The 25,532-nt window shown below is 39.8% G+C and overlaps 6 protein-coding genes across 6 annotated transcripts; 2 read left to right on the forward strand and 4 right to left on the reverse strand. All coding sequences in view use genetic code 12, as the record gives it.

Moving 5' to 3' along the window:
• Nucleotides 1-557: 557 nt before the first annotated feature.
• On the reverse strand, nucleotides 558-3,780 carry ABZ1 (4-amino-4-deoxychorismate synthase). Its single transcript, XM_064916270.1, has one exon. It carries the CDS (start codon nucleotides 3,356-3,358, stop codon nucleotides 1,028-1,030), a length of 2,331 nt encoding a protein of 776 aa, XP_064777355.1. The 5' UTR covers nucleotides 3,359-3,780; the 3' UTR covers nucleotides 558-1,027.
• A 261-nt stretch (nucleotides 3,781-4,041) lies between these two features.
• On the reverse strand, nucleotides 4,042-11,729 carry USO1 (Uso1p). The gene has a single exon (XM_064916271.1). It carries the CDS (start codon nucleotides 11,679-11,681, stop codon nucleotides 4,137-4,139), a length of 7,545 nt encoding a protein of 2,514 aa, XP_064777356.1. The 5' UTR covers nucleotides 11,682-11,729; the 3' UTR covers nucleotides 4,042-4,136.
• A 1,197-nt stretch (nucleotides 11,730-12,926) lies between these two features.
• Nucleotides 12,927-13,911, forward strand: RAD59 (Rad59p). The gene has a single exon (XM_064919030.1). The coding sequence runs from the start codon at nucleotides 13,256-13,258 to the stop codon at nucleotides 13,865-13,867; it is 612 nt and encodes a 203-aa protein (XP_064777357.1). The 5' UTR covers nucleotides 12,927-13,255; the 3' UTR covers nucleotides 13,868-13,911.
• RJT20DRAFT_15061 (Elongator subunit) lies at nucleotides 13,912-18,046 on the reverse strand. The gene has a single exon (XM_064919029.1). It carries the CDS (start codon nucleotides 18,006-18,008, stop codon nucleotides 13,956-13,958), a length of 4,053 nt encoding a protein of 1,350 aa, XP_064777358.1. The 5' UTR covers nucleotides 18,009-18,046; the 3' UTR covers nucleotides 13,912-13,955.
• Nucleotides 18,047-18,090: 44 nt separating this feature from the next.
• On the reverse strand, nucleotides 18,091-19,402 carry RJT20DRAFT_15070 (uncharacterized protein). Its single transcript, XM_064919031.1, has one exon. The coding sequence runs from the start codon at nucleotides 19,205-19,207 to the stop codon at nucleotides 18,314-18,316; it is 894 nt and encodes a 297-aa protein (XP_064777359.1). The 5' UTR covers nucleotides 19,208-19,402; the 3' UTR covers nucleotides 18,091-18,313.
• Nucleotides 19,403-22,160: 2,758 nt separating this feature from the next.
• On the forward strand, nucleotides 22,161-24,545 carry VPH1 (H(+)-transporting V0 sector ATPase subunit a; the record flags this gene model as incomplete). The annotated part of the gene is made up of 1 exon (XM_064921341.1): nucleotides 22,161-24,545. One exon carries the CDS (start codon nucleotides 22,161-22,163, stop codon nucleotides 24,543-24,545), a length of 2,385 nt encoding a protein of 794 aa, XP_064777360.1.
• Between the last annotated feature and the right edge of the window lie 987 nt (nucleotides 24,546-25,532).

A 25,532-nucleotide genomic window follows, 5' to 3' on the forward strand; every position in this document is an offset into this window, starting at 1 on the left:
TATATGGGTGAGAGGTGTATATGGGTGAGAGGTGTATATGGGTGAGAGATGTACATGGTAAGAGGTGTAGAGGGGTTTCAATTTTATTTCAAAACTTACTGCTCGAAGTAGTTCATAATAATTACAATAAATAATTCAATCTACATAATGCTGCTCTCAATAGTTATTTGCTTGAAGGGTAGTGTGAACTTTACTGGGGTTTAATATGATTCAATTCTGGCCCCTAGCTTGAATAATAAATGAAAATACTGTATATTAGAGGTATATGGTATTAGGTGTATATGGGAATGGTAAGGTCTATGGGGAATAGGTGTATATTGATAAGAGGGAGAGGTGTATGTGTAAACAGGTGTATATGTAAATAGGTGTATATGTAAATAGGTGTATATGTAAATAGGTGTATATGTAAATAGGTGTATATTGAAATAGGTATACATGGAAATAGGTATACTGGAAATAGGTGTATATGATATGAACAGAGAGGGCCTCTTCAAGAAAAATAACTCAAACAAGAAAAGACATGTAGTAATAGTAAATACATTTAGAGAATATATATTATGGGATTGTTTTTATCTTATATCAGTAATATTGCACTGGTAACATGAATTCTTATCTCAGATCCAAATTCAACTTGGCTATTATGTCAATCAATGGAACACTACAAGAGTTGTCGTTCATATCGATCTGGATCTATGTATTATGTACAGTCAGTTAATGGTGTCTATGTAATGTATGCACAAAAAATAAGTATATGAGTAATCATAAAGGAATTAAGATGCAAGAGCAGTGCTAGCTGTGAATATGTGTGAATGGTTGTGAAGACAAAAGGAATGCTTAATACCATTGAATACCATTGAACATCTTGTACAATTGCATTTCCAACAAGGAGTACTGGGACTGACTGGAAAAAGGACAGTTCTTGAGGACACCTTCCCGTCACAGAATGGAAGAGTACTTCATTTTTATGGTAGCGCATTTTTTGCAGTCAAAAAGGCGCAATTCAAAAGTCCACCTGATTGCTTCTTCCTTATGTGAATGCTTGTAAAGCACTAGTCAACTTGACCTCCATCTCCTCCCACTCGGCATCGGCCTCACTAAGAACCGTGATGGCTCCTCCTGCACCAATTCTCCAGAGATTCGTTTCATCGGTATTCTCCTTATCTTCATTGTAGTGAAATACAGAACGGATAATAACCGACCAATCTGAATCATCAGTTACAGACCAATATCCAACAACACCGCTATAAATTCCTCTTCTTCCACCAGGAAAACCGTTCGTCTGTAAACTTTCTATGTCTTGCAATAACTCAACGGACCTCTTCTTAGGAGCACCAGTCATTGATCCTGGAGGCAAAGATCTATGTAAAATATCTATACCGTGGTATCCCAGAAGTGGCAATTGACCTTGGATGACACTGACCAATTGATAAACAGTTTTATACTCCTCAACGGCCATCAATTGTGACACATGCACGTCTTGAGTAAATTGATATAAGTCGTGTCTAATTAAATCAACTATCATCAAATTCTCACCCATCTCCTTGGGGGTCTTCAAGATCTTGGTAGCAGCTTCAATGTCAACTTCAGGAGTATTTCTTACAGTACCTTTAATAGGTCTGAGCTCTACCTGCTTTCCGCCGTTTTCTTTGTCTTTCCATGATAAAAATCTCTCGGGAGACGACGAGATAAGCACACAATCATCAAATTGCATAAAACAAGAGAATGGGGATGGATTCTTGCGGAGAGTTAACACCTTGTAGATATCCCAGGCCTCCACATAGGATGGTAATGTAATTTTCAGCTGGGTAGTGAGACATAACTCGTACGAGTCTCCAGAATGTAAGTAGTCTTGACAAAGGTCAAACTGCTGCCTATAAATATCTCTCGAAGGGAGCTCGAAAGTTATGAGCTCGTCATCACCCTTTTTGGATAAATTCTTGACGGTCATCGGAATAGTCTCTATGTCAATTTTGAGGCTTTCTTCTCCAATCGAGATTATGCTCTGGCTAAACTCTTCTACCCATTTAGTATCGTCGTCTTTGTTAATAGATACAACAAACCAGTCGTTAGTAACATGATCAAAGACTACGAATCTTTCAACATAAACCAACTTCAAATCTGGAGTAGTGGTGTTTGTGATTGGTTCTAATTTCTGTATTATGACATGCTGTCCTTCTTCATATGATATAATCCCCATATATCCACCGAAAAATGGTAAGTCTCTTGTGTGGTACTTTCCTAATTTGTCATTTATTTTATCTCTGGAAATGTAATTTTTCTTCATCAACTTTGCTATTATTGTCCACACGTCCTCATTATATACAATTGTGGGCTCGGATGTGCGATCTTTATACTTGGAAATGATGACTTGGTCGGGGCTATCTACAGAATGAGTAATGACATCACTTTTTCCCTTTGTTGGCAAACCTATGATGGACCACTCTCCTGGAATGGAGGCAGAGTTAAGAAGAACAAAATCTGCTTCATTGGAGTTTTCTTTGTACAAATAGTCACATACATCTGTAGGCCTTATATCATTCCCTAATTTGAATTTCTTCAAACTAACCGGAGCCAAATTTTCTGTATACAGAAGCTTTCCCTCTTCTATTAAAAAGCTTTCATGCACCGCATGTCCGTTAATAGAACTACGTGAAAGCTTGCTTTGACCCAATGCTTGTCTATGCTCTTTGTTATACTTTTCGGCGATTTTAGTAAAGTTTTTAACCAACTCATCTCCATTACTTGAGCAGATTGACTCAGGGTGGTATTGAACTCCATATAACGGCAATGATCTATGTTTTACGGCCATTAGAATTTCATTCTTCACCCCTCCATCTGTTGTACTACTTGGCTCAGAACAGTATGCCAATGGCACGATTTCGTTATTCAAATCATGAACATATAATGAGTGGTATCTAACACTTCCAAATCCTTTTTCGGTACCGTTTTTTTGATTTTCGCTGAACAAGCCATCGTCACAGTCTATTGGGTGTATGTCGTAGATTTGTCCATGCTTGACTTCGGTCAATTTCGTAACTGGATTTCCGAATTCATGACAAAGCGACTGAAATCCAAGACATATACCTAAGACTGGGACCACAGGGCTTGTCGAGTTTTCTCTAAATTTCCTGAGTAACCAGCCAATAATACCCACATCTTTGGCTATCGAAGGGTGGCCTGGTCCTGGGCCAATAACGACGTAGTCGAAAAGTGGTAAGTACTTGGTGTAGAAATCCTCATACTCTTCCGGAGCGTAAGCATCGTTATGAATGGTTACCACCTCTTTTTGTGCACTTTCTTGGAGAAGATGAGCAAGGTTATTGGTGAACGAATCATACGAGTCGATTAGAAGAATCATTGAGCAAGTGTACAGCTTGGAATCCGGCAGTGAAAGAGAAGTTAACGCTTTGGAAATGACTCTCCAAAGAACTTTTTTGGATGTAAGATGGTTCTGCTCTGTATACAGGAAGTTGATGGTACCTTCTTCAGTTAAGTGAAGGTTAGGAAGGTAGATGGATAGTGGTAGAAGGATGTTATTCTTGAGGAAATGGTCGAATATTTAATGGAGGAATGGAGGGTGTGGACGAGAGTAGGAAATGGGCCCTTTTTCCAAATTTTATAAACTCCAATGGGAATTGGGCTGCTCTTTGATGACTGATATAATGGGGACAGATTCGTTGCTCAGTGAGGCTTACGAGATCGTGCGTCAAAATTAAGGCCGAGGCAATAGCCGTTGGATGCCGATGGATGTGGGTGCGAGATTATAGTTGAACAACAGAGTCTTTGTTGAAAGTAGTAAGGGGAAATGAGTTAATAGTTCCAAACAAAGAAATTGTGGTACTTGACACTGAAATAAGTGTTCCTAAAAGAGTACAAGCCACAAAATGCTTGGTGTGTTATCTCTAAAGATCTACTCTTTCATGTATGGTGGTTAATAGCAAATGCCGAAAAAGAGTATATATGGTAGCACCATGATTATTATGAGGGACTAATGCAAAATGGCAATTCTGAGCCGCTTACGGGTCAGTTCTACACATTTGAGTGATAAATAATAAATAATTAATTAATGGTGGTGATGTCTATGTACCATGCTGTTTGTATGGCAGCATATTATTTTGATTACCGTTATAGTCGTTTTATTCCTCCTCTTCCTCGTCATCTTCGTCTTCATCTTCATCCTCATCGTCGTCGTCTTCATCATCAGAAACCTCTTGCCCCAATGCCTTTAATTGCTTTTTGTATTTTTTGTTGGTCTCGTCCATATCAGTCATCAACAACATCATATCGTCTAATTCCGACTTTGGAACGGTATTGGCAGTGGCCTTCTCTAACTGTTTCTTCAATTTCTCCAATTCCTTCTTATGTTTCTCTTCAGTCTCCTTAAGCTTGGCCTCTAAAGATTCCGAAGCATCTTTACTCGTCTTAAGAACAGCAAGTTCTTTATTGAGAATCTCGTGATCTTTTTCAACTTTAGCCTTCTCAGCGGCAATCTTCTCATGTGAGGATTTTGAAGCACTAAGTTCCTCCTTCAACTTGGTGTGCTCATCCTTGAGCTCGCTGTGCTTGGAAACAAGATCAGCTCCACCCTTCTTCGATTCTACAAGAGCATCTTGAGCAACTTTCAAATCAGACTCGAGTTGCGCGATTCTCGAAGCCGATTCCTTTGCCGTCTTTAGCTCATGCTCAATTTTCTTAGCATAATCCTTTGCAGTCTTCAACTCTGCTTGAAGTCCAGAGTTCGAATTTTTCATCTCATCCTGGAGCTTAGTTAATTTAGCGACAGATTCTTGAGCTGCCTTAAGCTCTGCCTCAACTTTGGTTAATCTTGCAGTTTCTTTCTTTGCCAGTTTCAATTCGTTATTCACTTCTTCCAATTTACTGGCAGTGGTCTCCGCAGTTTCCAACTTCGCTTGAATTTCAACCGCTTTCGCGTCATTTGCAGCACTTAATTCTTCTTCAACCTTCTTCAATTTGGATTCTACTCCCTTATACGTTGTTATTTGACCTTTTAATTCTTTCTCTAAAACCTTTGCTTCTTGCAATTGAGCTTCGAATTCTTTCAAACGAGTCTCAGATTTCTTGGCGGATTCTAATTCACCTTTCAACCCTTTCAAGTTTTCTAAGGACGCTTCAGCCTCCTTCAACTCAGTTTCCAAATCCGCCATCTTTTTCTCTGCAGATTTCAAGTCAGCCTCCACTTGTTGAACCCTGCCTTGCGCTTCCTTCTCGCTCATTGTGATCTTGGCATCAGAATCCTTAGCAGCTTGTAAGTCAACCTCAAGCGAACTTACTTTTTCATTTGCTTCACTTAAAGCCTTTTTGACATTCTCCATCAGTTCCCTTTCCTTAACTAAATCTGCCGAAATAGACTTCTTTTCCTTTTCAAGCAAGCCAAGCTTCTCTTCTATTTGAATCTTTTCAGACTTCAAGGATTCAAAAGATTCCCTTGCATCAGTGAGCTCCCTCTCAGTTGTCACTAAAGACGCTGCCTTCTCGCTCAAAGAATTGATGGTTTCACTTTCCGACTTCAACTTTTCTTCCGCCTTTGCTAACTTGGCCTCCAAATCAGAAATCTTTGCAATCAAAACTTTGGACTCTTCGCCCTCAGTCTGAAGCGAAGTATTTAAAGTCTGAAGAGCTTTGATTGAGGCCACTTTATCTGCTATTTCGGCTGTCAATTCGTCAATATTTTTCTGTTTGTCATTTAAAGCTAATTGATGTTCTGTTTTCAACGCCTTCGCTTGCTCTTCCTTTTCGGTAGATAGCTTTTCAGTGTTCTCCTTTATCAACTTGTCCTTTTCTTCTAGAGATTGCTCCAATTGAGCTTTCGAAAGCACGAGAGCATCAAACTCTTTTTGCAACTTTTGCAATAATGATTTCTCTGAAGAAATAGCCTGCTCGCTTGAAGCTAGTTTGTCTTCAAGTTGAACTTTGTTTCCTTTTAACACTTCAATTTCTTTCTTTAACCCACCGATCTGCGACAGAAGCTCTCCAACGTGAGCCTCACTCTTCGATAAGTCACTTTCTCTCTTGGTGTGTTCTTCCAGAAGTGATTCGTGTTCAGCTTTAAGCTTATCTAGTTCTTTCAGCTTTTCTTCATGTCGTTCTTGCACTGAAGAGACATTTTCTTTTAAGCTCAGAATGAGGGATTCATGCTTGCTGTGTTTCGATGCGTGAGCTTCATTCTCGACTTGATGCTGAGTCTTGAGATTTTCAATTTGTTTTTTAGACTGTTCACATTCAGTTTTTGCATTTTCGAGCTCTGATTTCAAACTATCCAATATATCTTGCAATTTAATTTTCTCTGACGACACTTCAGTGAACTTTAACTCATGAGACTCCTTGAGAGTAGTCAAGGAAGTCTCCAATGTTTTTATCTTTTCTGTGTATTCTTTAATGATTGTTTCAGAATTTTGGCTTAACATAGTTCTTTCCTTTTCTATCTCGCCAACCTTCTCTTGCACCTCTGTCTTAAGGCTGCTTATAGTCTTCTCACGGTCTTCTAATTGGGACTTGAGTTTATTGACTTCACCACTAAGTTTAGAGTTGATAGACATCAACTCCTTCGATACCGTCAATGAATTGTTAATGGAATCTTCTTTTGACTTCTCCAATTCACCAACTTTTTTGTTCAATAAGTCATTCTTTGACTTGAGTTCCACAAGTTCGGTATTAAGTTTTTTGCTTCTAGACGTGAGCTGAGCGATTTCTGAAGACAACTTTTCTTTCTCAGATCTCACTTGCAGAGATGATGTCTTTTCCTTCTTTAGCAAGATGTTAAGGGAGTCAATAGTGGCATTTTTTTCCTCTACCGATAATTTATTCTTTTCCAAACTTTCCACTGCTTCAGTATGCTTCGTTTTGTGCTCTTCAATTTCAACCTCTAGGGCCTGAGAACGTGATTTTAAGGCTTCCAAATAATTAGTGAGATTTGAAATCTTTGATTCTGCTTCCGATTTGAAACTTTCATGGTCATTCTTGATCTTCTCTTTCTCAGAACTGAGGTCATCGTAAAGAGACTTCTGTTTTTCAGATTGCTCCAAAAGGTCATCGTACTGTTTTTGCAACTTTGATAATTTCGAATCGTATGTTTGAGTAGCTTTTGCCAATTCGCTTTGGTGTTCTTGAATTAAGTTTGAAATCTTAGATTCATGAGCTTTGGCTAATTCTGAGGCTTTTTTGCTTTGATTTTTGGCAGACTCGGCCACTGTCTCTTGATGCTGGAGTACAGTATTCGATAATTCCTGTTTATGTTTTTCAATTGCAATTGCAAGTTCTTTCTTATACTCAACTTTTAAGGTTTCCAATTCGGTATTTTTGGACTCCGCAGCTTTTGCAGCCTTCTCTTCTTGCGACAACAATGTCTGCTTAGCATTTTCCAAATCTTGTACTAATTTTTTATTCTCCTCTTTCTTCGATTGCAAAGAAGCATGGACTGTTTTCAACTCCTCTTGAGTCGAGCTTAATGTTTGTGTGACATCCGTTAATCCCTGTTGTGTTGATTGCAACTTCTCTTCGAGGCTTTTCACGTCTGCCTCTACCGAATTGACTTTACCTTTGGCAATTTTGAGCTCAGATTCGGTTGATGCTAGTTTTTCTTTAACGGATTGCAACTCCTGCTCTGTAGAGTTCAATAATTCTTTGTGGGAACCATAGTCGTCTGATAGCTTCATCAAATCAGCTTCCTTTTTATCGGCTTTCTCGTTTACTAGTTTCAATTCTTCTTCCTTAGCAGCGACGAGTTCAAGGGCCTTCTTCAACTCTTGTTCTTTAGAAGTTATCGTCCTTGAAAGATTGGCAAGTTTCTCATTTGTCTCGGTCTGCATTTGCTGCACCTTCCGTTTCTCTTCTTGCAAGGCATCAATTTCCGACTTGACCTTGTCCTCAAATTTCAATTTCTCTTCCTCTCTCTCCTTAATGAGCTTGCTCATTTGCTCAATATCCTTCTCCTTTGCTTCCAATTGGGTCCTGACATAATCTAAGTCAGAGCTTGACGTTGCATATTTTGCTGAATATTCTTTGAGTTCCAACCGAGCGGCGGCTAATTCTTCCTCAAGTGACTTTAGTCTTTCGTTCGCACAAGAGTTTTTATCGCTTAGATCTCTGAATTCTTTTAGATTCGTTTCTTTTAATGCATCGTGAATCTCTTTTAGCTTACTATGATTCTCTTGGAGCTCAGCGACCTCCTCTTGCTTCGCCAGCAAATCCTTTGTAACTGCTTCATGCTCTTCGATTTTTTTTTGCAATGTCGTCCTAACTGATAAGTGCTCCTCTTTTACCTTTTGCAATTCGTCGAAGAGGGTAGAATGCTTAATAGTAGTATCATTGTGAGATTGCTTGATTGATTCGAGCTCTTCAGAGAGTTGACTGTTCTGTTGTTTTAATTGCAGAAGTTCTATCTCGTTTTCATTCTTCAATACTTGAAACTTCTTGCTTTCACTAGTCAAATTCTCGTTCAATTGAGCTAATTCTGAATTCAAAGACTCGTTTTTGGCACGTAATTGATCGTTCAAGGCTTGGACATCCGTGATTTGCTGTTTTAAGTCATTTATTTCTGTTGTAGAAGAGTCCTTGAACGAAGCAAAGTCTGCAAATACTCCCTCTTTCATATCAATCAATTCGTCCATTTCGGATGATATTTTTTCAACCTCTTTGTCCTTTTCTTTCACGAGTTCTTGCAATGTTTTGATCTCTTCATCAGCAGAAGCTTTCGATTGTTTAATTTCCAGGAATGCGGCAGCTGCAGATCTTAATTTATCCATTAAATGTTCATTGTTAGCCTCAGCATCCTCTAATTTCTCTTTCAAATGAGTCACAGCTACATCTTTGTCACCTGCAAGGGACTTGATATTATTGTTCAAGGCATCAATTTTAGCCGTAAGTTCATTGTTCACTGTATTCAATTTTTCGATCTGCATTTCGTAGTTCTTCTTGATTTTAGTTATCTCAATCTTGGAGTTGGACAAATCTCTCTCTATAGATTTTATAGTAGTCTCTGCGTCCCCTTTTTGTTTTTTCAAATGAAACAAGTCTCTAGTCATATTGTTGATACCATCTTCTAGTTTCTTCTTTGCTTGTTCAGTGGATTCCAACTTAGCTTCTAATACCTTTACTGAATCATTTGTTTCAGAAATCTTCTTTGCAGATTCTTGAAGTTCCTTCTGGTACTTCTGAGATGAGATTTCAAATTCTTCCTTAGTTTGAATCATGGCCTTTAGTTCTTGCATAGTCTGCTTATACTTATCGTTTACAGAGGAATGGTCTTCTTTCAATAATTTTAATTGAGCAGATGTATCTGCAAACTCCTTTTTCGTCTTTTCATGTAGAGCTTCCAACTCAGTGAGTTTCCCCTTTAGCTCCAACTCATTTGTAGATGCACTTTGTCTATAGTCCCTAATTTCTTTTTGCAACTCAGTGTACTTCAGGTCGAGTTCCTCAAACGCTTCATACGAAATCTGGCCTTTTGGCTCCGCTTGAGGATCGTGAAAAAGCGCCTTCCTGATTCTAGTGAAATTCTCTTTGATCAAAGAAACATACACCATATCAAAATACACATCCGGCAAACCGGTTTCATCCTTTCGAATAGTCAAAAGATGGTCTTCATCAAACCCTTTAAAGACTTCATTTTCTTTGAATTGCTTCACCTTCAAAGCATAATTATCCTTTCCAAGAGCTTTCACTAATAAACTGTGAAAATCGGCTCTATTGAGCGGTGAGTCTTTAGACGAGAATTCGTAAGTTACACCTAAAAGTATCGTGGCCATTCCATGGACTATAACTGTTGGTTCTGACGAGTTATTAGATAAGAAAGCAAGAAGAGATCTGGCAATAGATGGATCACTGAGGAAATCATTGACTGCCTCGAAGTCTTCATACAACCATACAGTTAACAACATCAAATACCCGATGGAAATACGAGGATCCATGTTATCTAACGTCGTGATCAACAAGCCAGCCATTGCAGGAATAGCCTTCATAACCTCCTCACCAGCCTCTTCATCGCCAGTTTTGACGTTTCTCGCAATCTCTTTATTCTCAGCAGAATCTTCAAAAAGATAGAGAAGTATTAATGCAGCAAACCATAACCTATAGGGATTTATTTTGATTTCCGAATCGTAATCCATTAAAGTTGAAAATATGTTGGCATATGGAGTCTCTAACAAGTTGGATGTAATTGGTGTGACTCTTCCGTTGCTGTTGTTGTCTTTGACGTTAGGGTTTCCGGTCGAATAGCCATTACTATCTCCATTGGAGTCACCATTTGCTTCATTTGCGAGTCCAGCATAGTAATTTGGAATTGTGTACGCCTTTATCTGATCAGACATGAACGCAGCTTTTGAATCCGCGTTATCTTTGAAATATGCTCTCAAGCAGAACGCGGCACCAATTCTGATTTCGAATGCATGAACTGAGTTGATAAAAAGGGCCCAATTGAGCAACGCTATTGGTATAGGCACTGGCTTGTCAAAAGCCTGTAATTGTTTGGGTAAAGAAGGATCTATGTACGGCACGTCAATTTGAGAAAATTCGAACTGAAGTTTGGGATTGCCGTTGATCAAGTCAGCTGCCGTTAATAATGCCACTGAACGAACTGTATTGTGCGTTATAGGAGAAAATACCAACTTCAATACGATCAAATGAACGTTTGCTAGGAAGAGCTTTTCTTGATTCTCGCTGACGAATTCATTGTCAGATGAAACAAAGGTCTTACAAATTTCCATAGCAATCACCATGTTCTGGAGTCTCTGCTCGGTCCACACAATAGGAGGCACAAGAACAGGAAAACCATTTTCATCCAAGATACCCTCTTCGTAGACGTCATCTACTGCTTCTGAGAGTAATTGAGCCAAACGAGGAATACATTGGGTTTCTAAGAAGAATTTCTGATTCGAAGCGTTGTACTGTAGCAAGTTGGTTATAAGAGTGAGACAATCTTGTACTAGAATAGATCCTCTAATACCACCTTCCTCGTTTATTATGTCAAAGAGTTTATCGAATGTGTTTTCAAAGGCGACGAGTTTCTGAATGTTGAAATTTCCATTCACTACACCCATCAATAGAAGTATGGCCTCATTTCGTACGGGATCGTTGCTGTCATTTAAGAGTGACACCAAAACGGACATCGCTGTGGGAATATTCAAGAGACAGTCTTTAGTTCTAGTTCCTCTACTAGATACCAATGCCTCGAGCAATTGCAATGAGTACAAACGGATGTGAAAACCTTCATTTGACTGAAGAATGTCCACCAACAACTCAATCGTTTCTTGATTTTGAGTTAGCTCGTCTGCAATCCAAAGCGACATCTGATCTAGAGTAATAGCTTCCATGAGAAGGGGGGACGGATACTTTCCGTTCTGAATACGGGACTGTTGAGAGATCCAACCTCTGGTGAGATCTTCGTCGCTTTCTCCACGAATAAACAATATGAGGAGGGTTTCGAGGACTGATTTCACCGTCACTGCATTATCGTGATCTTTCTTGAGAGTTGAAACGAGAGGACGGAGTCCGTACTCCACCACTGATTCTCTGTATTGTCTAGAGAAAGATTTGAGTCCAAGAACGGCCGAACGACGATCTGACGCTAATGTAGCGTGTTCTAGACGGTTACAGAGCGTTGGTATGGCCTCTTCCACCAGCTGGACCTGGTTTTGCAGCCCAAGCAAGTTGTTGAGGTATTCCATGGGCGGATGCAGGGGACTGGGGACAATTGAGGTCGAACTCGATGTATGTGGTTGTGTTGTCAAGGAAGAAGCTGATGTATAGACAGACGGTATGTGTTGTAAAAAACGTTGGTGACGGTGAGAGTGAGAGTGAGTGAGAGTGAGTGAGAGCGAGCGTCAAGTAATTAGTGAGACGTAGTGAGTATTAGTGGGAGGGAAGTGAGACTTAGTGAGAGTGAAGTGAGAATGAGAGTGATAATTAGCGAGAGCGTGGATGATACTTAGTGGGAAATTAGTGGGAGGTATTGTAGAAGATACAGCGAGAGAGAGCAAATACGGGCGAAAGTGAGAGAAATAATAGGTGTAGAAGGAAGGTGAATTTTCTATTTGGAGGCAGAAAGGGCAGTGAGAGTGAGAGACATCAGAGATTCGTTCAGGTGTGGAATCTACGTGTGTGTGTTTGAGAGAGGATGGTCTGTGAGATAGAGGGTGTTGAATGTATTCTTTGAAAGAGTGTGAGCTTATGTGAATAAGAGAGTATGGTCTATGTGATAGAAAGAATCATTACAAGAAAGAATGGTTTTTACACGAAAAGTTGAGTCCTACTGTAAAATACTGGAAAACGCGGTGCTGGAAAATGACACGTGAGAACCGCTAGCGAGAGCTGGAAGTGATTAGCGAGTAGGCGTAGGAAGCGCAGGGGACGAATAGGGTGAAAAAGTCTAGGCAGGAGCCCACAGAAAGAGCCAAGAGTCGATAGACAAAGTGAGAATGGGTGTGATGGAGTGGATGAAGTGGATGAAATCCATGAAGGGAGACACCGAAAGGATAAAAATGTACGATTATGTGGTGGGTAAATGATATGACGCTTCGGAATTGAATCTATGTCCAAAACCAACTTCCGTAATACTGTACTGTCGTAATATTGTACCACCATAATACTTTCTGGCGTCGTTTTGAAATACCGTAATTCTGTACTACTGTACTACTGTACATTACAACATCTGTGCACTGTTAACTACTAGTCACAGTTAAGGGCTACACAGTGCTTCGCATTCTACTGCTGTTCTTTTATAGTGAATATTTCTCTTTTCCCTACGAACTAAACGAAATATAGAGAAAAGAGAAAAGAGAAAAGAGAAGAGAGAAAGTACGATTGTGATCAGCACACAGTAATTTTCTCACCTCACTAAAAACATTTGTTCGCAGTTTGGTTGCAAAGTTTTTTGTTTATGATTAAGTTTTTAGACGCCTATTCAATCAGTGGTGATTAAACACTTTTTTCAATTGTAATATCTACTAATATATACAAATATGTATTTAGGTTTGGTAGTAGTCATCAGTGGATACAAACCGGTCATACAACTAATTTAACTACTAAAAATAAGAAAAAGCCTTCAATTGAGCTCTTTTAATCTCATACATTTGGGATATATATTCACAGCGGCAACACGTCTTGTTACCCATTATACTACAACTTCGTTGGGGACAATTGAATTCAATTTCAGCTTGTAAGCACACATCAACAATACCGTCACATAACCCTCTTCCATTCGAAACAACACATACATAAAATCTCGCCTCCATTAACAATCATGGTGTTCAACTTCGATTCCAAATACAAAGATGAGGATACTCTGATAGTTCCATCAACGGTCCAGTTCTTCCCAGACATTTCAGAATTCGAAGACTCACTAGAATCATCACTGTCACAGATAGAACCTGTAGCGACCGAATGGGCTCTTCAGCGAATAGGAACATTGCAGGCCCGCTTAGAGTATCTCCAGAGTTCGAAAGACGCCAGAAGAATCATTGGCAAACAGAGTAACTTCACTGCATTTCCTGCCAGCGTTATACTAGAAACAGCAAACCAAGTATTTGGCTACGATGGATGGTCAAGCGAAATTGTTGAGTGCCTATTACTTCAAGATAGAGTTGACGGTGAAGGCGAAGAGAAACGGTTTTCTGTAAGGTACTCGTCAATAGTACGCGTAACTTTGAATGATAACACAGTAAGAGAAGGACATGGGCTTGGAGAAGCGACCAATATGCCACATAAACACCTATGTTACAGCAAAGCTAAGAAACAAGCAGTGACAGAAGGAATGAAAAATGCAATACTAGGGCTTCGAGAAATATTAATGGACTTCGAGTTGAGAAATTTGCAACAGGAGCTTGATGTGAAGTACAACTTGCTACGAAGTTAGACAAAACTCGACAATACATAAACAAATTAATCTATTAAAAATATCAGCGGTATGTACTATAAATGCAAGTGGTTATTATGCAATGAAACTAATAGTTTAATATCTCCTTCTTAGGGAAGTCCTTTATTACTGGGACTGGAATGATGTCAATAAGGTATACCTCGCCGTTCTCGTCCACTCTTTCTCGATCTTTCTCAGACATATTGTGAATCTCGTCCACATTTTCACGGATGAAATCAAGTAATTCAGTCCAATTATTTTGAATAAGGTAAGCCTTCTCCTTCATATGTCTTCTAATCAATCCCTCGATCAATCTGAGAGCATCTGATTGGGTCTGATCCAATCTCTCAAGCAAACGTCCAACTGACTTGATAAGATATTCTTCTTCGTATATAGTCCCCTTTCTTCCTTTGGCTTTCTTTCTTTCTTCTCTCTTTCTGTTCTTAGTTGTTCTTCTTGATGCACCAGTCTTTGCAGTCCCAGAAGTTTTACCCGTGTATCTGGTGAAAAACGAAGGAGTGGTCGAGGTCTCCGAAGCTGCAACAGAGACATTGTCAGGAGTATCCAAATCATCTGGCACACCGTAGAATGAGTATGGGTCTTCTTGCTTTTTAGCTCTCAACTCTCTCAAGCGCCTCAATTGAGAAGTAATCTGTCCTTTACAGTCTGCTAGGAGCTCGGCGATTGTTGCAAAACCTTCGTTTAATTGCACATCAACAATAGATTCTATCAACTCCGATTTTTTCTCCTTGTTTGACAATAAGATTGCTTCATCATAGTAGTAGTTCTTACAGTTGAGTTTCACTGCTTCTTCAAGGTTACCCAAATATTCAAACTCTATGATAGCAGCTTCCGCATATTTGTGGTCTTCCGTTAAACTGGCTACTAGCTTTTCTGCGGTATCTGTCAATTTATCAGAATACTCCTCCTTTTGGGTAATAGTAAGTGCTTCTCTCCATCTTTTACCTAAGATATAATTCTCCAAAGCATTACCGAAATCGTTCAAGTATTCATAAGATGCTGCAGCCTCGACAAAATTTTGCTGCTGATTCAAGTAATGAGCATACAATCTCAATATATCATTGGATCTCTTCTCATTATACTTATAAATGCCTAAGGCCGATTGGTATAGGTTGTGGGAAATAACATAATTATCGAATTCTTCTTCAGATTTTTCGCCCTCTTCGAAAAGCCAGTTCAAAGCCTTATGATAGTTCTTCAAGAAGTCATCAATCAAAAACTTTCTTCTTAGCTCCGGCTGGACATGTAAGTTTTGCAAGAATGGCAAATACTCCTTTGGATCTTTCTGAGATTGCTGAGCAATCGCCAATGTTAATTTGACATCATACAAGCCCAAGGCAGTATTGTACAACTTGTTGACATCCTGGAGGAAACACAAATGAGTGACAGACAGTTCAACTTGTTCCGGATTTTTGAAGGAACCAACTAATTTCAAGGCCTCTGTCAAGTTAGCTGGCTTCTCACATGCATATGCGGTAATAATCGTCTGCAAGTATGTCTCAAAATACACAGGCTTGAGTAATACTGACAAAATTCCCTCACATATTCTGTTGACCTTAGAATCTTTAAAGTCTTGAACCTTCTCGCTATTTCTAATGATACGCTTTTGGGTTTCTTGAGGAGCCTGTGGTTCAGGAGTTTGTGTTTGGGAAGTGATATTGAGATTATTGATACCCCTATTAATATTTCCAGTCTCATTAATTGTCTCTTTGTACTTTGTCTCCGCCGTATCTTCTTCATGTAAACATGAAACGAATAAATCTAAATGATCAACCTTCTTGATTTGCTTCACAAATAACTCCAAATTATTGAAGAATAATTCTGGATCATAATCATGGAGAATATCCAAATCAATTCTATGTGTACGACATGCTAGGAAAGCCTCTTTGTAATTCTTCTGTTTGATGAATTTACGAACTCCGGACAATACCATGATTCTGGGACAGATCGTCTCCAAGTTACCTCTTGGGGCTTCCAAAACTACAGAGTACTTAGAAGGCATGGCATTAACTAACCAAGAACCTCTCTCAATTTGTCTAATTCTCTCGTCAGCTCCCTCATCATTACTATTCTGGATGATTTCATAATCAAAATTGCCACTTGCAGACTTCAAATGGATAAAGCACAATTGTGATTGTGCTGTAGTGAAGAGCAAATGAGACTCCGTAATCTTCAAGGAAGTTACAGCCGATGCAACTTGCTCTGCATTAGCAAACAACTTACCGTTTGCTGAGATACCAAAAGCAGTGTACTGTATTTCAGTAAACTCGTCATCGGGTGTAGTATTGGCAAGCTCAAAATCACGACAAAGTTGTGGAAATGTTGTTATTTCCTTGATGTCCTGAGACTCATTTAATTGATATACTCTACCATCCACTGTTTCGGCCGTAACTCCGTTGTAGTCAGCTTGTGACTTTAAAATCACTATCTTGGGAGATAAATCTACTGACTCATTGAAAGTTGGCTTTTTGATATCGGTGACATCAAAAAGTACAACTTTTGAGTAGGTACTTCCATCGACAGCAATGGCAACTAATGAATCTTTAATGAAGGCTATTTGTTTTGCCACCTCGTTAGCCTCAGATGTTATAAGCGAGCTATTGATAGTGCTCAATACTTTGGGCTGCTTGCCCTTCTTCATATCCTCAATTGGGAGCTGACTTAAGTGTACTTCATTATTGCTTGTCAAAATAGCATATTTGTCGTTGGACTTGCTTACTGCCAAGTCAGAGATGACACCATCAACATCTAATTCTCTGAAACTGATAGGTGGAGGAACGCTAGCAATGGATAATGGAGTAATTTTAGCAGTAGATCCGTCTACTACAAGGGTCATTCCTAAGTCATCTCCAATTTGAGTAGGTCCTGTGGCAATTTTATAGGCCAAGTCAATGATTTGGAGTCCAGAATTGGTCGTACCAATCATCAAATGCAAGGGTTTCTCTGGATGGAATTTAGCAAACAATACTTGATTTGTGGGATCTTCTGTTCCAGTGACAAACAATTCTTGCTTCAAGTACCAATGGTAGTTCTTCGAAGTCCATAACTGTACTCTGTCACATAATTGAAATAATAAAACCTCGCTATCAGAGGACCATTCCAAATTATTTACAGTTTCAGTGAAGGGGTTTAATCTGGTATTGAACTGGCCATGTCTCAATCCATTTCTTTCATAGAAAACCAAGTCTAAGACCTCTTCTCCATCTTCGTCAGTATGTCTTTGGGTAGATGCTATGAGGGATCCTTGCGGCTTCCATGCTAAATTATGCTCTAAACCGTTTACTGCTTCGTTCACACTGTCCAATTCACCTTCTCTTGAAAAGACTCTGATCACCCTTCTATCAAACATATCTCCAGTGTCTTCCACCAAAACAGGTTCAGTTGTTGTTATGGAAAAATATTCACAATCCCCTCTCCAACTGATCTTGGTGGAATGATCATCGAACTGAGATAAAGTTCCTTCTTCAATTTCTGCAACAGTAGGATCTCTCAAGGGAGAGTCTTCCTTTAAGTCTAATCCAGCGTGCTTCAAAGCTTCCTTTTCCCTTTCCAAGGCTTTGAAACCCCTTCCTTTAAATTGAGTTTCTTTCTTACCCCAACCCACTGAGACGTGCTTGGAATCGGTTATCTTGATATCGTTTGGATCTAAGTTCCTTTCGCAAATTGGTTCGAATAGTCTGGACAACAACAATAATTTGTTTTCAGCAGTCAAAATAGCCAATGTTTCCTCGTCCGGGGACCAGTTAGAAGCCAATAATCCCACGTCTATGGAACCTACGATCTCTACTACTGTGGAGTCATAATCTGGTGAGACAGAATCGTACTCAGCGGTGATGATATCACCATTGCTGAACACAAATACCAATTGACAAGATTCAACAAAATGGTTAAAGCTCAAAAGTTTGGACGAGAAGTCCAGTATTGGGAAGCTCGCCAAAATCACTATGTCACCATTTTTCTTAAACTGTTGCACTTCAATGATGCCTGATTCATCGGAAGATAAGATGAACGTTATAGTATCGGACACAGTATCAAACACAGAGTCCAAAAGATCCAAATTTGGATACGTCCTCGACTCCGGAACGATGCGGCCCCTATTGAGGACAACCAAGTTTCTCATTTCCTGCTATGGTCTACCTACAATGTATGGAAACAGACTCTTGAATGGTATTGAAATATAGAAAGCTCATCGTTGCTTAAAAAAATTATGTAGTGGTGGTGTGCATATTAAAGATGGTAGCGCCGTCGAGTTATCGTGTATGAAGCATCTATTTGGATGCAAAGACTTTGGATGCAAAGACTTTTTAAGTATGGGGAGTTCCTACAGTGACATATTGACAGATTTATACATATATTCTATTGCTATTGTTACAGTAGTCAGCGTCATTTTGCATAATAGAGTTGCAAGAATTTCAACTCGTGGTTTCAACTTGTGGTATATACTAGTTGTTGTGTCTTCGATCGTATGTAGTCCTGGACAGAGTCTTTCATGACCAAGTTGGGGTATAGTTGCACTTCCTGTAAAGGAGCCCTTGTGAGTGGGTCAAAGTTCCCCTTGCTTCGTAAATGCTGAAGCAAGTGCGATTTTTCGTAGGTAATTCCACTTGGAGTTATTACGGGGTCGCTGAATAACTGGAAGGAAATCGGGTCCAAGAGGTGGTCGGGAGCTTCATTGGAGATCTTGTCAAGATCATTTAATACCGAAGGCTGCGAAAATCCCGTCACATAGTTACGAGATGGCTCGGGAGTCATCATAGTCAGAGTCATTTGTGGAGCTTTGGAAGACATAATGGGACTGTCCTGAGAATTCTTTCGGGAGGAAGTCGTGGAAACGGATGAACTACGGGAGGGTATAGAAAACAAGCTCTGGGTGTCACCACGCGGGGCTGAATCTTGTGTCATGGATCTCAGTCTATAGTTAACTATTCTAGACTCAAAAAGTCCGTGGTTATAGTTATTTTTCAAGATATCCCGCAAGTTGCAATACTCGTGGAGTTGTTGTTTATAGAGCTCAACTAACTGCCTCTGGTAGCTGGAGCTTTTGAGCTGATATTCACATTTCTTCTTCAAGTCTTCAAGTTGACGAAAATGGTCCTCTTGCATTAATTTTATAAGCTTGTGGTAAAAACTATTTTTGTTGAGAATACCGGTGAGTTCATTGTAGTTCCGTATCTCGTTCTTCAAGAGTAAAATATCATTGTAGACGTATTTCACTACCTCTTCGGGTGTGCCTTGGACTTTCTGGGGAGTTGTATTGATCACCTTTGAGGTATCAGGTACGGTAAATTGGGAGACAATATTTGACCATAACGATTCCATTGTGACCTACTTCTGTGTACTTGATCTATGTGCTTGAGTTTATGTTTATGCCTTCACTGGATCTACTGAAGGGTCAATACCAAATAGGAGTACTGAGGGGAGATCTTAACTGAAAAATAAGGAGAGATATGTTAAAGATGAAGAAAAAAAATTGATTCCCAACGGTTCTCCATATTTAGAGGAAATGCCTACATTATATATTTTACAGTCGCCCAGTTGCTCTAGCCAGTACAGAAATCTTCCCGTATATTGCTTCGTGTATTTGAACGACCTCTTGTGATACACCAGTACTGACATTGCGATACTTGAAACTCCCACTATCAAAATGTCTGCAGGAAGATCTTCCTAGAAAATATACATGTTTCTATCTCGTGCGGCGCATGGCATGAATTATTTTATTACTGGTCTCGGAATCAAGCAGAGTATATGGAGTCTGCTGTGGGTGATAGTGGTGAAATGATACAGATGTACAGTCGGTCGATATTGAATGAGGAGTTTGAAGACGGCCCGGTGAGGAAATAATGAGGCTAGGTTGACGAAAGGGTTTGTATACGGTTTGTATACACAGTATTCTGGCATATATTTGTGGCGGCGTACTACCACTTGAGCCAATAAACGCACACTGATCATTATTTGCTGGTAACAGTACTTAACTTTGCTTTACGGTGTAGAAATTTGTAGCCCTACTCCGACAAGCCCGGACAAAGACGGGGGAGGGGACTGTTATGACGCAAATTCGTATGAACCATAGCAAAGTCGGCTAGTGGTAGCTGCAAGTAGACATCATTTTATCATAGTCCAGAGACAGCTTTTACCGGTCATGTACACCCACTAAAAAGCAACTATTGATGCAATGACCAGATGATTTGAGCATTCGCCGAAGTTGTGCCTCAACTTCCGTGTAGGCGAAGATATAACCGTTTTTACGAATAGACGGCTCGAACCCGACTCCTTTCCGCCTTCCCCATGGCAACGACCTTTTGCTACTTGCTGTCAGGAGAGTGCTGCAACATCCCAATGATTGCATGAGGGACGTTAAGATTTTCTCGTTTTTTGAGATCTCTTGTGTTGCAACCCTGATAGCAATAGTAAGAAGCTCGTGCTTCAAATCAGCCACAGGGTTGGGCTAGGGGTGGTAGGTGTTCCAACACTCCAGAACTCCAAACCACATGTGTAGGGGCGAGAAAGCTGCTCTCATAGGCGCCATGGTACTCCAAGAGACATGTTCTAAAAAGTCCAGTGGAGGAGGCTAGACGACGATCTCGTATTAAGGTTCTATGATAAATGCACCCTTTTCCATCGCAGGAACATACCTAAAGTGAAATTTCTGTTTATGAAGAGATAGGCAGACTCGAAATTTCATTTTGCCATCTTTCTCTGGGGACGACTCCCACAGCACGGGTATGGACTCTCGCTATCTTATCCCATCCCCCCATTTCCCAACCGTATGTTTACTAAATTAAGTGCATATATTTTTAGAGGAATCGGTAGTCTCTGCCGTTCCTGCTGTTAAGTGTTAGAAGAGATACTGCATCCCGATTAAGACGAACACTTCCCAATCTGATTCCAATTTGCGGGTTCTGTCTATTACAAGTTGACTTGATATTTGTATGTAGGTGAAATTGTAAACCAGTAAAACATAGTACAGACCCTGTAAAACGGCTTACACAATATATTATATCTGTAGGAGCCACTTGTACCCTTCGTTTTGCAGTTAAAATCTCAGTATCTCCACAGATAGGTACAAGAGGGCAAAGGAATTGGGATGGCATGATTGAATATATCTGCAGCATCTCAAGTTAATCGAGTTTTTAGATTTTCGTTATTGCCTATGTACCGTGTGTTTCACGTTGTGGCCTTGAAGATATCCTATCTCGCCTCGTATGCGCTCGTCAGAAATGTGGCTATACTCTGGAATTTCCATTGAGCGTCTACGTTTATTATTGTTTGTAGGGATGAGATAAAGGCCATTACGGAGGCAGAGTATTCCATTGTTTCGTATTGAGGCATTTCAGGTCATATTAGGCATCTCTCGTTGTATCTTGCATTCATCGAACTCGCAAATAATGCCCATGCATAGACTCGTATTCTCGATTCTGGAGTAATAAAGTACTATTTAATTAATATTGACTGCCGTTTGGTGGAGCTCACTGGCCACTTTCTGATGTTGCCGGCTTTTGATTTCTTTTTTTTTTTGAATGGAGCTGGAAGTCGGCTGCTCTTGATATAACGGCCCTTCTTGCAATATAAACAGGTAGGAGAGAAACAGAAATACAGCAACTTTAGCTATAATATATCTTCTGGTAATAGATCTAATTCTTCAATTGTGCATCCATTTCTATGCTGTACACAACTAAATTTCTTTATCGGTAATTCAAGTCCTCCCAATTCCCCTATTCCACCTCACTTATTGCCCTTTTCCTCCCATGTAACGTATCGCACATTTATTCATGGTAGTACCCATTTTTTTCATGGTAGCACCCACAAATTCATGGTAGCACCGTTCCTCACCACCACCCACAAGAAAAACAAGAGAAACAAAACCAACATGGTAGCACTCACTAAAACCTCCCTTTTCTCCCAACTCCGTTCTCTCTTTGTCCAGAAAATTTATATTACCTTAATATGAGGGCGTGCGCCCACCATCCTTTATCGTCATTTCTGACAACCAAAAACAATTTTGAAGGACCTGAATTTTTTAGTGTTCATACTTGCAACCATCAATTCCCTGTATCCATCACATCCCAAGATGCTGGAAAAGGAAGAAGCAGTATTCCGTATGTAGTACCTGGTATTGTGGGAGGTGTTAGAAACCGATTTCGCTAGGAATTGAGTGAATGGTATTGGCTGAGATGAGAGAGTCACATCTCTTTGTACTGATAACCGCTGAAAACCAAAGTGTTGACATTATCATGACTAAATACTAACTATTCTATCTCTAGGCTCTGCGGAAATGTCTTTGGTCCAGTTGTATGTCCCAACTGAAGTATCCCGTGACATCATCTACCAGATTGGACAGTTGAACTTAATCCAGTTCAGAGACTTGAACTCCAAGGTCAACGAGTTTCAACGTTCTTTCGTAAAAGAACTTCGTCGTTTGGATAATGTCGAACGTCAGTTCAACCTTTTCAAGAAAGAACTTGACCAACGTGAAATCCCAATTAAGACATTCCCATACGAACATAGCATCGTTGCCCAGTCGGATATCGATGAACATGTAGAGAATGCCAAATTGTTGGAGGACAGAGTCTTACAGCTTATTGACTCCACTGACTCACTTTACCAAAAACAAAAAGACTTGAAACAGTTTAAGTATACAATTCAAGCAGTAGACCACTTCTTTGCTGCTAATTATGCCCAGCAAGAGAGTTACGAAGACAGTGCCCTTCTTTCTCAATTAGAGGCTCAAGGCTCTTCCGACACCCATACAGCCTCTTTCATCAGCGGTGTTATTTCCCGTGAAAAGGTTGGAACGTTGCAGCAAATCTTATGGAGAGTCTTAAGAGGTAACTTGTATTACCACTCGGAGGAGCTTGTTGAGCCAGTCTACGATGTAGAGTCCAAACTGTACGTCAACAAAAACTCGTTTATTATATTCTCCCATGGTGCTATTATCTACGATCGTATTAAGAAGATCTGTGAGTCCTTGGATGCTGATTTATATAATGTAGAATCCACCAAGAACTTGAGATTGGGCCAATTGACTGACACCGAGATCAAATTGGGTGATTTGTCCACTGTTTTATCTCAATCTGAAAATGCATTGTCTTCAGAGTTGATCATGATTTCAAGAGACTTGGCCAAATGGTGGGAAGTTATTGCAAGAGAAAAGGCAGTTTACAAAACAATGAACCTCTGTGATTACGATGATTCCAGAAAGACGTTGGTTGCTGAGGGTTGGATTCCAACAGACGAAATCTCCACTTTAACTAGTACTATTAAGGGAGCTGACAACTCTCAGACTATTCCTACTATCATCAATGTCTTAGACACTACAAGAACTCCACCTACCTTCCATCGTACTAACAAGTTCACAAATGCCTTTCAAAACATCTGTGATGCTTATGGTATTGCGACTTACCGTGAAGTCAACCCTGGTTTGGCCACTGTTATTACTTTCCCATTCATGTTCGCTATCATGTTCGGTGATGTTGGTCATGGTTTCATTTTGACCCTTGCTGCCTTCACTATGGTGTATAACGAAAAGAAGCTTAATGCTATGAAGAGAGACGAAATCTTCGACATGGCTTTCAGCGGTCGTTACATCTTGTTGCTTATGGGAATCTTTTCCATGTACACTGGTTTATTGTACAATGATATTTTCTCCAGATCGATGACGCTTTTCTCTTCAGGATGGGAATGGCCAGAGAACTTCAAGGTTGGTGAGACACTCCATGCTAAGTCTGTTGGAACATATGTCTTCGGATTGGATCCAGCTTGGCACGGGTCTGAGAATGCTTTGTTATTCTCGAACTCATACAAGATGAAACTTTCCGTCTTGATGGGTTATGTGCATATGTCCTACTCGTATGTTTTCTCATTGGTCAATTACGTTCACTTCAACAGTGTCATTGACATTGTTGGTAACTTTATTCCAGGTTTGTTATTTATGCAAGGTATCTTTGGATACTTGTCCTTGTGTATTGTGTACAAGTGGACGGTCAACTGGTATGTTGTCGACAAACAACCACCAGGATTGTTGAACATGTTAATTTCGATGTTCTTGTCTCCAGGAACCATTGCTGAGCCATTATACGAGGGCCAAGCTTCTGTTCAGATGTTCCTCTTGGTTGTGGCATTAATCTGTGTTCCATGGTTACTTTTGCTTAAGCCATTGTATTACAAGAGAAAAATCGACCAAGAAGCTCATCAATACCAACAATTGCCAACCGATGAAGACGAATTATCAAATAACGAAGTCGACGTTGCTCATGACGACGATGATGAGGGCCATGAAGCTCATGACTTTGGTGACATCATGATTCACCAAGTTATTCACACCATTGAGTTCTGCTTGAACTGTGTTTCACATACTGCTTCTTATTTAAGATTGTGGGCGTTGTCGTTGGCACATGCTCAGTTGTCTACCGTTTTGTGGTCTATGACCCTTGGAGGTGCATTTTACACACCAGGTCTTCTTGGTGTTATCATGGTCTTCTTCCTTTTCGGCATGTGGTTCATCTTGACTGTATGTATCTTGGTTGTTATGGAGGGTACTTCTGCCATGTTGCACTCTTTAAGATTGCATTGGGTGGAATCCATGTCCAAGTTTTTCGAAGGTGAAGGCACGTTGTATGAGCCTTTTGGTTTCAACGATTTGTTGGGCAACGTGTTATAGACAATCCATTAGAATACATGTCATAAAAGTTGCATTTTCAAGACACTGTTTGTTTATTTGTTGAGATACATTATGTCTGATTCATTTTTATAAGGACTATTTAATAAAAATTAAAGGAAAAGTTTATTCCCCGTAGCTTTGGTCTTGTGACTCGAGCATTACAACTATTTGTTATAATAAATCATACATTTTAAACCTCCAAATACCCACTATATACTTTATTTAGCTGAGGATCCATACCAACAGAGTGGTAAGCTGAACTTTCAGCGTACCCTCGCACGTCTTGCTCGAGAAAAGACAGGAAGATCTTCCCTATCATAAGCCAATCTTGCTGTGACGTCTAATTTTGTGTTTCTTTCAATTTCCACTTCTTCGTCCTCGTCAACGAAGTAAAACGTATCTTGCTTCATGTCATATTTGAAGTAAGCTTTTGGATTCGAAAGGGCGACTTCCCTGAAATCATCATCAAAAGTTATACTTGACATTTTTGAATTTTGCAGTGTCCACGAATATGGAACAAGTTAGATATAAAAAGATTAGGGGATAGCGTTTCTATTTAACAACTGTAAGGCTGTAATTATTAATGAGTACGGGCTCGATTCAACCTCGTTTTTGATGACTCCTCCTGGAGAACAACCTAGTTTTGTGATAACTCCTCCTGGAGAACTACCTCATAAGATATCACAATCCAGAGAATGAACACACGGATGCAGAATTCTATAAATACTAGTCTTTGATATGGCCCATCTCCACTTATCGCATTATGTGTATGGACTCTTATTGCGTTAACATGCTAACGCCGGAGATGTGCAATACGCATGGTTGGCGGGGATTTATGGGGAAGGGGATGGATTTGTAGGAGTTGACAAAGAAACAATGTGAAAGAAGGCCTCACATTGCTCTCTACATACTTCCTCTGTATCAGATGCACGAGTGCGACAAAGAGATTACTTCTGATTTGGCTTTATCAAGTGGTGTTTTAAGTTA

This window comes from Scheffersomyces xylosifermentans (assembly GCF_036884685.1).
Source record: "Scheffersomyces xylosifermentans strain CBS 12540 chromosome Unknown RJT20scaffold_1, whole genome shotgun sequence".
Taxonomy (NCBI): Eukaryota; Fungi; Ascomycota; class Pichiomycetes; order Serinales; family Debaryomycetaceae; genus Scheffersomyces; species Scheffersomyces xylosifermentans.